This window comes from Oncorhynchus mykiss, chromosome 9 (genome assembly GCF_013265735.2).
Source record: "Oncorhynchus mykiss isolate Arlee chromosome 9, USDA_OmykA_1.1, whole genome shotgun sequence".
NCBI lineage: Eukaryota > Metazoa > Chordata > Actinopteri > Salmoniformes > Salmonidae > Oncorhynchus > Oncorhynchus mykiss.
The window spans coordinates 5,194,031-5,210,810 of record NC_048573.1 but is presented as its reverse complement, the minus strand read 5'-3'; the positions used below and the strand labels follow the sequence as shown (position 1 = coordinate 5,210,810).

At 48.5% G+C, this 16,780-nt stretch overlaps 1 protein-coding gene across 8 annotated transcripts in view; it reads left to right on the top strand.

Annotated features, from left to right (window-relative positions):
* Positions 1-16,568, top strand: part of LOC110511386 (zinc finger protein 638) — a 53,380-nt gene extending 36,812 nt beyond the window's left edge. For 5 of the 8 annotated variants that reach the window (XM_036987155.1, XM_036987154.1, XM_036987156.1 and 2 more), the window contains 11 exons: positions 6,063-6,220; positions 6,437-7,688; positions 8,092-8,219; positions 8,335-8,391; positions 8,629-10,303; positions 11,123-11,231; positions 11,557-11,718; positions 12,503-12,850; positions 14,341-14,457; positions 14,560-14,681; positions 15,725-16,568. In XM_036987155.1, coding sequence (XP_036843050.1) covers positions 6,063-6,220; positions 6,437-7,688; positions 8,092-8,219; positions 8,335-8,391; positions 8,629-10,303; positions 11,123-11,231; positions 11,557-11,718; positions 12,503-12,850; positions 14,341-14,457; positions 14,560-14,681; positions 15,725-15,760 — 4,164 coding nt within the window. In that variant the 3' untranslated portion in view covers positions 15,761-16,568. Of the gene's footprint in view, positions 1-6,062; positions 6,221-6,436; positions 7,689-8,091; positions 8,220-8,334; positions 8,392-8,628; positions 10,304-11,122; positions 11,232-11,556; positions 11,719-12,502; positions 12,851-13,029; positions 13,198-14,340; positions 14,458-14,559; positions 14,682-15,724 lie in introns of those variants that run through there. The other 3 variants (XM_036987159.1, XM_036987157.1, XM_036987160.1) reach the window with 3 other exon arrangements.
* The last annotated feature ends 212 nt before the right edge of the window (positions 16,569-16,780 follow it).

Here is a 16,780-nt window from a genome sequence, read left to right as displayed (position 1 = left end):
TTTATAAATACATTTTTTTGTTGTTGCTTCTTCCACGTTTATTCCGCTAGCGGCAACATTCCGCTGAAAAGCCAGCGAGCGAAATTCAAAAATATTTTTTTGAAATATGCAACATGTAACTTTCACACATTAACAAGTCATTAACAATACAGCAAATGAAAGATAAACATCTTGAACCAAAAGAGATGCTGGTTTTATTAACTAGTGGAACTAAAAGAGATGCTGGTTTTATTAACTAGTGGAACTAAAAGAGATGCTGGTTTTATTAACAAGTGGAACTAAAAGAGATGCTGGTTTTATTAACTAGTGGAACTAAAAGAGATGCTGGTTTTATTAACTAGTGGAACTAAAAGAGATGCTGGTTTTATTAACAAGTGGAACCAAAAGAGATGCTGGTTTTATTAACAAGTGGAACCAAAAGAGATCCTGGTTTTATTAACAAGTGGAACTAAAAGAGATGCTGGTTTTATTAACAAGTGGAACTAAAAGAGATGCTGGTTTTATTAACTAGTGGAACTAAAAGAGATGCTGGTTTTATTAACTAGTGGAACTAAAAGAGATGCTGGTTTTATTAACTAGTGGAACCAAAAGAGATGCTGATTTTATTAACTAGTGGAACCAAAAGAGATGCTGGTTTTATTAACAAGTGGAACCAAAAGAGATGCTGGTTTTATTAACAAGTGGAACTAAAAGAGATGCTGGTTTTATTAACTAGTGGAACTAAAAGAGATGCTGGTTTTATTAACTAGTGGAACCAAAAGAGATGCTGGTTTTATTAACAAGTGGAACCAAAAGAGATGCTGGTTTTATTAACAAGTGGAACCAAAAGAGATGCTGGTTTTATTAAACAAGTGGAACCAAAAGAGATGCTGGTTTTATTGTCGACAACATTCCGCTGAAAAGGCAGCGCGCGAAATTCAAAAATATTGTTTCGAAATATGTAACTTTCACACATTAACTACTTATGGCTGTAATCCCGTTAACGGGATATATGACAACCACCAGTGAAAGTACAGGACGCCAAATTCAAACGAACAGAAATCTCAATTAAAATTCCTCAAACATACTTGTATCTTATATGGTTTTCAAGGTAGTCTTGTTGTTAATCCCACCACAGTGTACGATTTCAAATAGGATTTACGGGGAAAGCACCACAAACGATTATGTTAGGTCATCAACATCTCACAGAAATACACAGCCAATTTTTCAAGCCAAATAGAGAGAGAAAAAAAGCACAAATAGAGATCAAATCAAATCAAATTTATTTATATAGCCCTTCGTACATCAGCTGATATGTCAAAGTGCTGTACAGAAACCCAGCCTAAAACCCCAAACAGCAAGCAATGCAGGTGTAGAAGCACAGTGGCTAGGAAAAACTCCCTAGAAAGGCCAAAACCTAGGAAGAAACCTAGAGAGGAACCAGGCTATGTGGGGTGGCCAGTCCTCTTCTGGCTGTGCCGGGTGGAGATTATAACAGAACATGGCCAAGATGTTCAAATGTTCATAAATGACCAGCATGGTCGAATAATAATAAAGCAGAACAGTTGAAACTGGAGCAGCAGCACGGCCAGGTGGACTGGGGACAGCAAGGAGTCATCATGTCAGGTATTCCTGGGGCATGGTCCTAGGGCTCAGGTCCTCCGAGAGAGAGAAAGAAAGAGAGAATTAGAGAGAGCATATGTGGGATGGCCAGAGATAAAATTAATCACTAACCTTTGATGATCTTCATCAGATGACACTCATAGGACTTCATGTTACATAATACATGTATGTTGTGTTTGATTAAGTTCATATTTATATCAAAAAATCTGAGTTTACATTGGCGCCTTACGTGCAGTAATGTTTTGATTCCAAAACATCCGGTGATTTTGGCAGAAATACTCATAATAAACATTGATAAAAGATGCAAGTGTTATTCACAGAATTAAAGATAGACTTCTCCTTAATGCAACCGCTGTGTCAGATTAAAAAAGCATAATCTGAGACCGGCGCTCAGAACACAAAACAGCTAGAGAAATATCATACCCGCCATTTTGGAGTCAACAAAGTTGACAAACACCATAAATATTCACTTACCTTTGATGATTTCATCAGAAGGCACTCCCAGGAATCCCAGTTCGACAATAAATTATGGATTTGTTCCATAAAGTCTATAATTTATGTCCAAATAGACACTTGTTGTTAGTGTGTTCAGCCCAGTAATCCATCTTCATGAGGCGCAGGCACTTCGTCCAGACAAAAACTCGAAAAGTTCCATTACAGTCCTTTAGAAACATGTCAAACGATGTATGGAATCAATCTTTAGGATGTTTTTAACATAAAACATCAATAATGTTCCAACCGGAGAATTCCTTTGTCTGAAGAAATGCACTGGCGGTAACTCTGTCGGGAGCGCGTGTCATGTGACCAAGGCACTCTGCCAGACCACTGACTCAAAGAGGTCTCATGAGCCCCTCCTTTTATAGTAGAATCCTCAAACCTGTTTCTAAAGACGGTTGACATCTAGTGGAAGCCGTAGGAAGTGCAACTTTATCCATATCTCAATGTGTATTTGGTAGGCCAAGCTTTGAAAAACTACAAACCTCAGATGTCCCACTTCCTGATTGGATTTCTTCTCAGGTTTTCGCCTGCCATATGAGTTCTGTTATACTCACAGACATCATTCAAATATTTTTTTCAACTTCAGAGTGTTTTCTATCCAATACTAATAATAATATGCATATATTAGCATCTGGGACAGAGTAGGAGGCAGTTTACTCTGGGCACACTATTCATCCAAAAGTGAAAATGCTGCCCCCTATCCCAAAAAGGTTAAACAGATTAGACAGCTAGCATGTGACGTGGCTAAAATGCTGCTAGCAGTACGTAGTACCACAAACGATGGACAGTGGACACAGCTCAGAAGGAGACGAGACCATAAAGAGACTGGATTCGTAAAATAACTGGATTCGTAGACTGGATTCGTAAACTGGATTCGTAAAATAACTGGATTCGTACCATAAAAGGGCATTTGGGAACGACGGACAAAAGCCGAATACATCCACGGTGATATCCAGAGGTGAAGATACGAAAATGAACCGAGCGTTTTGTCACGTACGTCGCTGATGGGTGCAGTGAAATGTGTTGTTTTACAGGGTCAACCGTAGATGGTACGATACACGTCAAGTACCTTCCTTCTTTCTTTAGATACCGTGATATATTTTAGCCATATCGCCCTACTCTGATACTCATCAGTGGGGATTTAAGAAATAAGTTTACCAATGCAAAGATGTGGGTTTAACCTCCACAGCTTGAAATAGATTAGCATGTTTTAGTTCAATCACATTGTGTAATTTAACACAACACAGAATACTACAACAACAACAATACATTTCCCTTGACAACAAGCCGGTTATTATTGCCAAGTAGGCAGCGCAGTGTGAAACTACACAACCGCTGACGACAACAACCGCTGACGACAACAACCACTGACGACGACAACCACTGACGACAACAACCGCTGAGCGAAACGGGTCTATACCATCAGAGACATTCCTCAGCAGCAGGCGAGTGATAATATGGGAACGAATCTACTGTCACAGAGAGAATGGATGAAGTGTTGAGTCCCACAGTCCGACTGACTCCCACTCAAAGGATGCAATCTGCAGTCCAAGTGGATTCCAGACCGTGGTCAGCGCACGGCCCGGACGCCATCTGCAGTCCAAGTGGATTCCAGACCGTGGTCAGCGCATCGGCCCGGACGCCATCTGCAGTCCAAGTGGATTCCAGACCGTGGTCAGCGCATCGGCCCGGACGCCATCTGCAGTCCAAGTGGATTCCAGACCGTGGTCAGCGCATCGGCCCGGACGCCATCTGCAGTCCAAGTGGATTCCAGACCGTGGTCAGCGCATCGGCCCGGACGCCATCTGCAGTCCAAGTGGATTCCAGACCGTGGTCAGCGCATCGGCCCGGACGCCATCTGCAGTCCAAGTGGATTCCAGACCGTGGTCAGCGCATCGGCCCGGACGCCATCTGCAGTCCAAGTGGATTCCAGACCGTGGTCAGCGCATCGGCCCGGACGCCAGTTTGACGCTGGATTGGACTATGCTCTAAACAGCTTTATTGCACAAAGACACGTAGAAGAATAGAAAGCCTGTTCAGGGACAGAAAGACAGATTTGTACCTTGTCAGCTCAGGGATTCGAACTTGCAACCTTTCGGTTACTAGCCCAACGTTCTAACCACTAGGCTACCCTGCCGCCCCATTATTGTCCACCTGTGGTAAATTGATTGGACATGATTTGGACAGGCACACACCAGTCTATATAAGGTCCCACAGTTGACAGTGAAAGTCAGAGCAAAAACCAAGTAATGAGGTCGAAGGAATTGTCTGTAGAGCTCAGAGATATGATTGTGTCGAAACACAGATCTGGGGAACACTAGCTCCATAGACCCTGGTTAAACGTAGGGCACTAGCTCCATAGACCCTGGTTAAACGTAGGGCACTAGCTCCATAGACCCTGGTTAAACGTAGGGCACTAGCTCCATAGACCCTGGTTAAACGTAGGGCACTAGCTCCATAGACCCTGGTTAAACGTAGGGCACTAGCTCCATAGACCCTGGTTAAACGTAGGGCACTAGCTCCATAGACCCTGGTTAAACGTAGGGCACTTTCTGCAGCATTGAAGGTCCACAAGATTCTTAAATGGAAGAAGGTTGGAACCACCAAGACTCTTCCTTGAGCTGGTCGCCCGGTCAAACTGAGCAATCGGGAGGTGACCAAGAACCTGATGGTCACTCTGACAGAGCTCTAGAGTTCCTCTGTGGAGATGGTTGTCCTTCTGGAAGGTTCTCCCATCTCTGCAGCACTCCACCAATGAGGCCTTTATGGTAGAGTGGCCAGACGGAAGCCACTCAGTAAAAGGCACATGGCAGCCCACTTGGAGTTTGCCAAAAGGCACCTAAAAACTCTCAGACCATGAGAAACAAGATTCTCTGGTCTGATGAAACCAATATTAAACTCTTTGTCCTTAATGCCAAGAGTAACGTCTGGAGGAAACCTGGCACCATCCCTACGGTGAAACATGGTGCTGGCAGCATCATGCTGTGGGGATGTTTTTCAGTGGCAGGGACTGGGAGACTAGTCAGGATCGAGGCAAAGATGAACGGAGCAAAGTACCGAGAGATCCTTGATGAATAACCCTAAGCACACAACCAGACAAGACAGGGGTGGCTTCGGGACAAGTCTCTGAATGTCCTTGAGTGGACCAGCCAGAGCCCCGACTTGAACCTGATCAAACATCTCTGGAGAGACCTGAAAATGGCTGTGTAGCGACGCTCCCCATCCAACCTGACAGAGTTTGAGAGGATCTGCAGAGAAGAAATGGAGAAACTCCCCAAATACAGGTGTGCCAAGCTTGTAGCATCATACCCAAGAAGACTCTAGGATGTAATTGCTGCCAAAGGTGCTTCAACAAAGTACTGAGTAAAGGATCTGAATTCTTATGTAAATGTGAAATTTCATATTTCTTTATTTTTTGTAAATTAGCAACAACCTCAAAAAATCCTGTTTTTTGCTTTGTCATTATGGGGTATTGTGATGTCATTATGGGGTATTGTGATGTCATTATGGGGTATTGTGATGTCATTATGGGGTATTGTGATGTCATTATGGGGTATTGTGATGTCATTATGGGGTATTGTGGTGTCATTATGGGGTATTGTGGTGTCATTATGGGGTATTGTGATGTCATTATGGGGTATTGTGATGTCATTATGGGGTATTGTGATGTCATTATGGGGTATTGTGATGTCATTATGGGGTATTGTGATGTCATTATGGGGTATCGTTTGTAGATTGATGTTGGGAAAAAAACAATCATTTTTATAATAAGTCTGTAACAAAACAAAATGTGTTATTAAGTCTAGGGGTCCGAATGCTTTCTGAAGACTCTGTTTAACCAATTAGGACCCTGGAACCTCCGACTGCATTTTTTAAACATTTCTGATTCGTCAGGAGACGACACAGATAACAAATCAGATGAATTGGTTTGTTTAATATATATGTTTCTCTCTCTGTCTCAGATCTATTTTGAGATGGAATCGTCGTCGGTGGCAAAGACCGTGTGTCTTCATTTCCAGAAGTTCCCCAGTGTAGTTCAGAACAACCCTCTGAAGTTCAACTTGCTGGTCAAGGATCAACAGGCACCGCAGCCCCCAGCCCAGAAGACATCTGTTGTCAGGTAAATATCTTAACTCAACCTTTCATTAACCTCCTAGATTTTATCCAATCCAATCATTGTATTAACGTCCTGTTTTCTAACGACATAGGATACAATTAGAGTCCACTGTTTTTCCTCGTCAGGGAACAACTCCTGTCCCATGTGTTCCTCTGGAGACCTTTCGGACTGGGCATGTAAACATCACTTATTTTATAATCTACGTGTTTGTTATTTCAGCACCAAAGCCAAGAAGAAACCAATCAAAGGCAAGAAGCCTGTAGCTAAAGATGTCACAACCCCAGTTAAACCTGTTACTCCCACTACTAAGAGCACCAATGCTACGGTCTCATCCTCTCAGCCTGTTGCTGTGGCGACCAAGCAACCGGGTGACGACGTCATCGTCGCGGAGGCCAAGCAACCAGGAAGTGACGTCGTGGTGATTAATTCCGACGGAAAGGCAACGTTTGCGGAGTCTGGAGAGAAAGAGGGTGGGATTTCCTCGACGAAAGATGGGAAGAAGAAGAATGCTCATCCTCCCAAAGAGGATGGAGGGATGAAAACTGAGGAGGAGGCAAAAGGAAACAAAGAAGACACTGCGACCGTCGACATCGTCGTTTCCGCCTCGTTACCTACGGTTGCCATGTCCGCTCCCGAGGAAGAGGTCGCCATGGAAACCCAGAGCACCGACGGCGTTGCCTCGACCAATGAGATTGCAGCAGGACCCAAACAGGTCCTAGCTGCGGTCCCACAACAGGGCAGTGATGTCATTGCGTTGGCTAGTGAAACCGTGACGACTGTGGCCACAATAGAACCTCGTCTGATCTCCGCTGTGGAGGGAGCTGATAACGTGGCCCATCCCGTCGACTCTGACACCGTTGCTGCCTTGGTACAGGCACAAACACCGGCTCCCGTCCCGGTAGAGTTAAATGTTGAAGACAAACCTCAGGACTTTCCTCCGGTCACCGAGGAGATCCTCAAGGCCCTGGAGGCAGCGGTGCACCAACACCGTATGGGGAGACTGGCGGAGGAACAGGCTAAACAGGAACACAACCAGGGAGAGGGGATCCAGGCCAAGCCTCTACCCAACCAGGAGAGCCCTGCAGCTGGGGAGACGGCGGAGAGAAAGACCCCGGCTGAGTCAGAAGAGAAGACTGGGGAGAAAGAGACGACAAAGAAAGAGGAGCCACGACCAGCGAAGAAGTCACAGCCGGACAAAAAGACCACCGACACGAGGAAGACACCTTCAGGATCTGGCCAACCAGACCACAAGAAGACCACCGACACGAAGAAGACACCTTCAGGATCTGGCCAACCAGACCACAAGAAGACCACCGACACGAAGAAGACACCTTCAGGATCTGGCCAACCAGACCACAAGAAGACCACCGACACGAAGAAGACACCTTCAGGATCTGGCCAACCAGACCACAAGAAGACCACCGACACGAAGAAGGCACCTTCAGGAGCTGGTCAACCAGACCACAAGAATGTACGTATCATAATAATAATAATGTGAATTTAAGGGACAGATATCATTTAAACCTTGACAGATTTGAATCACTGACAGTCTGATTCATTGCACCTTAGTGTAACCGGTGTGAAATGGCTAGCTAGTTAGCGGTGGTGCGCGCTAATAGTGTTTCAGTCGGTGACGTCATTCGCTCTGAGACTTGGAGTAGTTCTTCCCCTCTGCAAGGGCTGCGGCTTTTGGGGAGCGTTGGGTAACGATGCGTCCAGGGTGGCTGCTTCGAGGGAGCCCATGTAGGGCCAAGGAGAGGGATGGAAGCAATACTGTTACGTTAGCTTCTGCTAATATTTGAATGTATGTATTGTACTCTAATGACTGAGGCAACTCATTGTATTTGAATGTCTAATAAAATTAATTCATCCAGGGGAAGACCAAGGCTTCCGGAGGGAGAGGCCGGCGCCTCTCCTCAGAAAGGAGAGCAGACCCGACGGCAGCCCCGCCAAGAAGAAGGGGAAGAAGGGGAGGAAAGAAGAGGAAGACGAAAGGAGCAAGGTAGGAGAAGAAGAAAAGCAAGGCGTGATGCTGAATGACAATTCTATCTTTTTATGATTTGATTCTATTTCTGAGCGAGAAATGATCCTGGTAAATGTTTCTGTTGGTTCCACAGAGCCTCGGTAGCAGCAGTAAAACGACCCTCTCCTCTAGGAGCAGGTCTAAAGACACGGTGAGCCGACGATGCTTTCCAAACGCCAACATTTCTTTAAAATACAACATTCTGTACAGAATCTATTACCGCTACAGTCTGTTGTAGCAAACTCTCATACATCTGATTTCAAACTACATCTGATTTCAAACTACAAACTTCAAACTTCTGTTGAACTTGTGGAAGATTTGATTTTGATGAATTAATTCTTTGGATTCATCCTTCTCTCTCTCTCTCTCTCTCTTTACCTCAAGCTAGTTGCTACGTGGGAGATGAGTTTACGTCTGACGTCATCCCTGGTGAAGCCAACTCCTTCTATCTGGACCAGTTCAACATGGACCAGTTTGTTACTGTGGATGAGGTGAAAGGTGATGAGGCTGAGAACACCAACCCACCGCAGTCATCCTCATCTCCGTCGCACAAGACCCAAGATAAGGCCTCGGAAAGGTCAAAACGATCGTCCAAACGCAGGAGGGGTACCCCAGATACCCCATCTCCAAAATCTAGCCTGGAGCACAAGGAGACACCCACGTCCTCCTCCTCTACCCCCCCTGCTCAGAAGACTCCACGAAAAGCCGCAGCAAAAAAGGCAGCAGCTAAACCTCAACCACCTGCCACCTCTGGACGCAAGACCAGGTCATCAGCAGCTGTTGTTGTAGCAACCGAAGCCGCAGAAACCCAGGAAGCTGCCGACGACAACACCAGCATAGCCGATACGGAGGCGGAGCCTGTTCCCTTGGAGACTCGGTCTCAGTCGGAAGAGGAAGTCGTAGTGGTCACTAAGGGATGTGACACGGAGGATGTAGTACCGTCATCCCACCACAAGATGTCAGTGTTGGACACTGCAGTGACCGACAACAAGGAAGAGAAAAGTGCTGTGTCAGAAAGCGATATGGAGACGACCGCTGAAAAACCTCCAGAGCTAGAGGGGAGCGAGGAGACGACCCAGGCTGAAAAAGGTTCCTCGATTCTGGGTACCGAGGCTCAGAATGGAGCCTGTCCCCTGGAGCTTGGTCTGACCCATCCTTCTGCCTCAGCCAAGGAGCGAAACCTTCAGAAGGCCCTGCAACTACAAGAGGTGGAGACGGTGTCGGGTCACCAGGTGCCCCAATCCCTTATTGATAAAGTACCTGATGATGATGGTGATTTCCAGATACTCGACGAAGCTGTGGACGATGACACACCTAGAGACGGAGAAGAGGGCAGTCAAGACACTCAAGAACAGTCTGGATCTCTATCTCTGGGTTACCAGGCGCCTACAGCCTCCGAATCTACAGGTTCTCAGGTGCCTCAAGCTACACTAGAGGAACACGAAGAGATCACCAACGACGAAGAAGAAGAATCTGCATTCCAGATCCTCGACTCTCTCGGCCAAGGGGGCCGAAGAGATTCTCTACCCAGAGAGATGGAGGGGTTCCAGATACTAGATTCAGTCGATGATCAGACGGAAACGACACAAGTTCTGGACAACCATACGACCGACTCTAAATGTCAGGGGGGCTCCAAGCCTCTAAAGGGGGGTAAGAAGACACCCCAAAAGAAGGGGAAAAAGGAGATTAAGAAGGTATCCAAAACTCAAGAGGTGACCAAGACCCCAACAGGAGAGTCCGAGGGGGGTACCCCGAAAAAGAGTAACCTTGTCACCTTGGATGAGGTGAGCGAGGAGGAGGAGGATTACCCAGATGACGCCGCCGAAGAGGAAGAACTTATTAAGAAACAACAACTGGTGAAGGAGAAGCAGCGAGAGAAGGACAGAGGGAAGGAGAGAGAGAAAGGGCGGAGGAGGAGTAGAGAGAAGGAACGGACGAGGGAGGAGGAGAGAGAGGAGAGGGTCGGAGTGGATACTGAGGGCTTGGTGACTTTGGATGAGATCGGAGAGGACGAAGGAGCGGAGGGGCCTTGCCTGGAGTCAGGAGACACCTTCAACCCAGAGGTCAGGAAATATCTGCTGCTTGCTTTCTCCGCTCTCTCTCCTCTCTCTGTCGTCTCTCTCTCCTCTCTCTGTCGTCTCTCTGTCGTCTCTCTCTCCTCTCTCTGTCGTCTCTCTCTCCTCTCTCTGTCGTCTCTCTCCCCTCTATCTGTCGTCTCTCTCTTCTCTCTCTGTCGTCTCTCTCCTTTCTCTCTCCTCTCTCTGTCGTCTCTCTCTTCTCTCTCTGTCGTCTCTCTCTTCTCTCTCTGTCGTCTCTCTTTCCTCTCTGTCGTCTCTCTTCTCTCTCTGTCGTCTCTCTTCTCTCTCTGTCGTCTCTCTTCTCTCTGTCGTCTCTCCTCTCTCTGTCGTCTCTCCTCTCTCTGTCGTCTCTCTTCTCTCTCTGTCGTCTCTTCTCGCTGTCGTCTCTCTTCTCTCTCTGTCGTCTCTCTTCTCTCTCTTTCGTCTCTCTCCTCTCCCTGTCGTCTCTCTTCTCTCTCTGTCGTCTCTCCTCTCCCTGTCGTCTCTCTTCTCTCTCTGTCGTCTCTCTTCTCTCTCTGTTGTCTCTCCTCTCTGTCGTCTCTTCTCTCTGTCGTCTCTCTCTTCTCTCTCTGTCGTCTCTCTCGCCTCTCTGTTGTGTCTCTCTTCTCTCTGTCGTCTCTCTCTCTCTCCTCTCTGTCGTCTCTCTCTCCTCTCTCTGTCGTCTCTCCTCTCTCTGTCGTCTCTCTCTTCTCTGTCGTCTCTCTCTCCTCTCTCTGTCGTCTCTCCTCTCTGTCGTCTCTCCTCTCTGTCGTCTCTCTCCTCTCCCTTTCTCAGTCACACACCCTTTGACCTCTCTCCTATCAGACTCTGGTAACCCTGGATGAGGCTGGAGGTGATGGGGAGGATGATGAGATGGAGGAAGAGCAGAACAAGAGTCCTGAACCAGCGCAGAACCAGCAAGCTGACCACACAGGTCTGTCTGTCAGAGTAGAAGAGAATGGGTGTGGGTCAGGACGGAAGGGGGGGGGTGTATCTGGACAGAAAAGGGGGGGGGGGGGGGGTGTATCGGGACAGAAGGGGGGGTGTATGGGGAAATAATGGGGGGGTGTATGGGGAAAGAATGGGGGGGTGTATCGGGACAGAATGGGGGGGTGTATGGGGACAGAAGTGGGGGACAGAATGGTGGGGGGGGTGAATGGGGACAGAAGGGGGGGGTGTATCGGGACAGAAGGGAGGGGGGTGTATCGGGACAGAAGGGGGGGTGTCCTCTCGTCCTCTAAACCATTTATCTCCTCTAGCTGATGCTACAGGGTCTCCTGGTGCAGAGGACGACGGCAGGGGCATGGAGGAAATCAGGAGAATGGACTTTGTGACCGTGGATGAAGTGGGAGAGGAGGAGGAGGAGGCTGTTACCACAAGGAGAGGAGCCAGGGGGAGGAAGAGGGCCCGACAGACCTCTGGTAAGATAGAGGGACACACACACACTCAGACACACACACACACACACACACACTCGGAGACACACACACACACACACACACACTCGGAGACACACACACTCGGAGACACACACACACCCTCGGAGACACTCACACACACTCGGAGACACGCACACACACTCGGAGACACTCACACACAGAGACACACACACACACACACTCAGAGACACACACACACTCGGAGACACACACACACACTCGGAGACACACACACACACACACACACTCAGACACACACACACACACACTCAGACACACACACACACACACACACTCAGACACACACACTCAGACACACACACACACTCACACTCGGAGACACACACACACACTCGGAGACACACACACACACTCGGAGACACACACACACACACACTCAGACACACAAACACACACACACACTCAGACACACACACACACACACACACACACACACACTCAGACACACACACTCAGACACACACACACACTCACACTCGGAGACACGCACACACACTCGGAGACACTCACACTCAGACACACACACACACACACACACACTCAGACACACACACACACACACACACACACTCAGACACACACACTCAGACACACACACACACTCACACTCGGAGACACTCACACACACTCGGAGACACTCACACTCGGAGACACTCACACACACTCGGAGACACTCACACTCGGAGACACACAGGATTTGAGTTATAATGTTGCAGCTGTATTTCTTCATCTTCTCTCATCACAGCCAGGAAACCAGTGAAGGTGAAGAAGGTGAGCGTCAAAGACAAGGAAGAGGAGGAGCCTCGGGCAGATACGACTCCTCCCACTGACACAGCTTCCGTTGACGCTCCCTCCTCATTGCTCCAAGTCGCTGTGACCTCAGAGGGGGACGCCCAACCAGCTGCCTCGGTCCCAGACCTCCAGGAGAAAGAGAGGGAGGCTGATACCCCGGCAGACCAACCCAGCCTGGAGGCCTCCTCAGCAGGGCAGGAGAGGCAGACGGACCCCCCTGAGAACCAGAGTCTGGAGGGGAAACAGGAGACGACAGATATCAGTGCTGGAAAGACTTGGACTGACTCCACGACACCACAAGGTAGAGAGAGAACGACATCAGACGTTGTTCAGTAGTTCATGAGACACCAGTCAGTCTCGTAGCGTCACTGAGGCGTCTCATTCCTGTGGAGGAGTTATATTTTTGAATCGAATGTCTCATCTTTTTCAAATGTGACCACAGACTGAGTCATTTTTCCTTGGCTGGTATCTGTATTCCAGGCGGTATGAATATCAGGTCGTCCCCGGATGTCCCTAATGGCCACGTGGTCATGAAGACGTGTGTTTGATAGGAACGTAATGACATGATATCTGGACTCTGTTCTTGCTGCCAAATTAATCTGTTTTCTCCCTTCGCCTTTGTTCTTCCTGACTCCCTCTCTCTCTCTCTCTCTCATCTCCACATCTCTATCTCTCTCTCTCTCCACATCTCTCTCTCTCTCTCTCTCTCTCTCTCTCTCTCTCTCCCTCTCTCCACATCTCTCTCTCTCCACATCTCTCTCTCTCTCCACATCTCTCTCTCTCTCTCTCTCTCTCTCTCTCTCTCGCTCTCTCTCGCTCGCTCTCTCTCCCTCTCTCTCTCTCTCTCATCTCCACATCTCTCTCTCTCTCTCTCTCTCCACATCTCTCTCTCTCTCATCTCCACATCTCTCTATCTCTCTCGCTCTCTCTCTCCACATCTCTCTCTCTCCACATCTCTCTCTCTCCACATCTCTCTCTCTCCACATCTCTCTCTCTCTCCACATCTCTCTCTCTCTCCACATCTCTCTCTCATCTCCACATCTCTCTCTCTCTACATCTCTCTCCACATCTCTCTCTCTCTCCACATCTCTCTCTCTCTCTCTCCACATCTCTCTCTCCACATCTCTCTCATCTCCACATCTCTCTCTCTCTCCACATCTCTTTCTCTCTCTCTCTCTCTCCACATCTCTCTCTCTCTCCACATCTCTCTCTCATCTCCACATCTCTCTCTCTCTCTACATCTCTCTCTCTCCACATCTCTCTCTCTCTCCACATCTCTCTCTCTCTCTCTCCACATCTCTCTCTCTCCACATCTCTCTCATCTCCACATCTCTCTCTTCTCCACATCTCTTTCTCTCTCTCTCTCTCTCCACATCTCTCTCTCTCTCCACATCTCTCTCTCTCTCTCTCTCTCTCTTGCTCTCTCTCGCTCTCTCTCGCTCTCTCTCGCTCTCGCTCTCTCTCTCTCTCTCTCTCTCTCTCTCTCTCTCTCGCTCTCCTTCTCCACATCTCTCTCTCTCTCCACATCTCTCTCTCTCTCTCTCTCTCTCTCTTGCTCTCTCTCGCTCTCTCTCGCTCTCGCTCTCTCTCTCTCTCTCTCTCTCTCTCTCTCGCTCTCCTTCTCCACATCTCTCGCTCTCCTTCTCCACATCTCTCTCTCCACATCTCTCTCTCTCTCTCCACATCTCTCTCTCTCTCGCTCTCTCCACCTCTCTCGCTCTCTCCACATCTCTCTCTCTCTCCACATCTCTCTCTCTCTCTCCACATCTCTCTCTCTCGCTCTCTCTCTAGAAGACAGTGAACAGAGAAGAGAGGAGGAAGAGGAGCCTGAATTAAAACGTTGTCGTTCTGAGTCTCCTCTGATCACAGACTTCAAACTGCCTCCCTTCAGCCCTCACAACCCTATAGGTGATACTGACAGACTCACACCCCGACAGACAGACACACACACACCATTTCTCATCAGGTTTAACTGACCCGCCTCCCTCCCTCTCTCTCTCTCCTCTCCAGGCCAGGACTTTGTGGTTCCTAAGACAGGGTTCTTCTGTAAGTTGTGTTCTCTGTTCTACGGGAGCGAACACACAGCCAAGAAGACCCACTGCAGCAGTCTGCAACACTATCAGAACATGCAGGTATCAACATCACTATACCAGTTAGTTGGGGGGGGGCGGACCGACGGGGGGGTGGGGGGAGAGGCCGGACTGACGGGTGGGGGGGGGGAAGAGGCCGGACCGACGGGTGGGGCGGGGGGAGGCCGGACTGACGGGTGGGGCGGGGGGAGGCCGGACTGACGCGTGGGGGGGGGGGGGCCGGACTGACGCGTGGGGGGGGGAGAGGCCGGACCGACGGGTGGGGGGGAGGAGGAGAGGAGGCCCGGGTGGGGTGGAGGAGAGGCCGGATCGACGGGTGGGGGGGGGAGAGGCCGGACCGACGGGTGGGGGGGGACGCAGCCAAGGAGAATAATCTAAATTAGAGGTATATTTTTAGACCTGTTAGTTTGATACATTGGAATTGACTGGTTTCATTATTAGGCCTGTAAATAACCAGTTCTGTAGGACAACTAACAATGATAATAACCTCTACCTTTCACCACCCTCTCTCTCTCTATCCCCCCCTCTCTCTCTTTCTCTCCCCCTCTCTTTCTCTCCCCTTCTCTCTCTTTCTCTCCCTCTCTCTCTCTCTTTCTCTCTTTCTCCCTTCCCTCTTTCTCTCCCCCTCTCTCTTTCTCTCCCCCTCTCTTTCTCTCCCCCTCTCTTTCTCCCCCTCCCTATTTCTCTCCCCCTCTCTCTCTCTCTCTCTCCCACTCTCTCTTTCTCTCCCTCTTTCTCTCCCCCTCTCTCTTTCTCTCTCCGCCTCTCTCTTTCTCTCTCTACCCCCCTCTCTCTCTCTCTCTCTCTTTCTCTCTCCCCCTCTCTCTCTCTCCCCCTCTCTTTCTCTCCCCCTCTCTCTTTCTCTATCCCCCTCTCTCTTTCTCTCTCCCTTTCTCTCCCCCTCTCTCTTTCTCTCCACCTCCCTCTCTCTCTCCCTCTCTCTTTCTCTCTCTACCCCTCTCTCTCCCTCCCTCTCTCTTTCTCTCCCCCTCTCTCTTTCTCTATCCCCCTCTCTGTTTCTCTATCCCCCTCTCTCTCTCTCTCTATCCCCCTCTCTCTCTCCCTCTCTCTCTTTCTCTCTCCAGAAATATTACCTGGAAGGAAGTACCGTCTCCAAATGACCCCCTTGACCCTGGATGTTTCCCAAATGGCACCCTATCCCCTACATAGTGCACTACTTTAGACCAGAGCCCCGTAGTGCTGCCATTTGACTCCCAACTCAATCAATCTATATTTTCTAATTTGTTTGTCTGAAACAACTGTAAGTCTGGTCATAATACGACACTCTATGGGGAGACAGAGGATCTGAGTACAGGAGTGTTGATCCAGGATCAGTCCCCCCCCCAGTCCATATAGTTATAGATCAGTCCGCCCCCCCCCCCCCAAGTCCATATAGTTATAGATCAGTCCCCCCCACCAGTCCATATAGTTATAGATCAGTACCCCCCCCCCCCCAGTCCATATAGTTATAGATCAGTCCCCCCCGCCAGTCCATATAGTTATAGATCAGTACCCCCCCCCCCCAGTCCATATAGTTATAGATCAGTCCCCCCCCAGTCCATGTAGTTATAGATCAGTCCCCCCCGCCAGTCCATATAGTTATAGATCAGTCCCCCCCCCCAGTCCATATAGTTATAGATCAGTCCATATAGTTATGATCTTACAGGCTGATCCAGGATCAGTCCTCCTCCTCTGAAAGGCTTTGTGAATATGGGCCCCAAAGTATCAAAACAGTTTCATGGTTTGTGTTTTTTGTGGGGGGGGGGGGGGTGTATTTGGATGTCTGTTTTAATTTAAGAAGCGTGGTCATGTTTTGGAGGATGCACAACTTTGACCTTCGACCTCCCGTTGGTTGAGTTGCAGCGATGACACAAGATTGAACTTGGGGAGAAAAAGGGGGATTTAAAAAAAATGTATTATAACACCATTTGTCTTTACGCCGTCATTTATAAATTGATGTGTGCTAGATAAAAAGGTATGTGCTAGATAAACAGGTATGTGCTAGATAAACAGGTATGTGCTAGATAAACAGGTATGTGCTAGATAAAACGGGTAAGGGAATTGTAAATATCAATGACAATAGTTTCAGATCTATTTGACCTTATAATCGCTGGAGACGAATGTGAAGCCAGTCATAATGG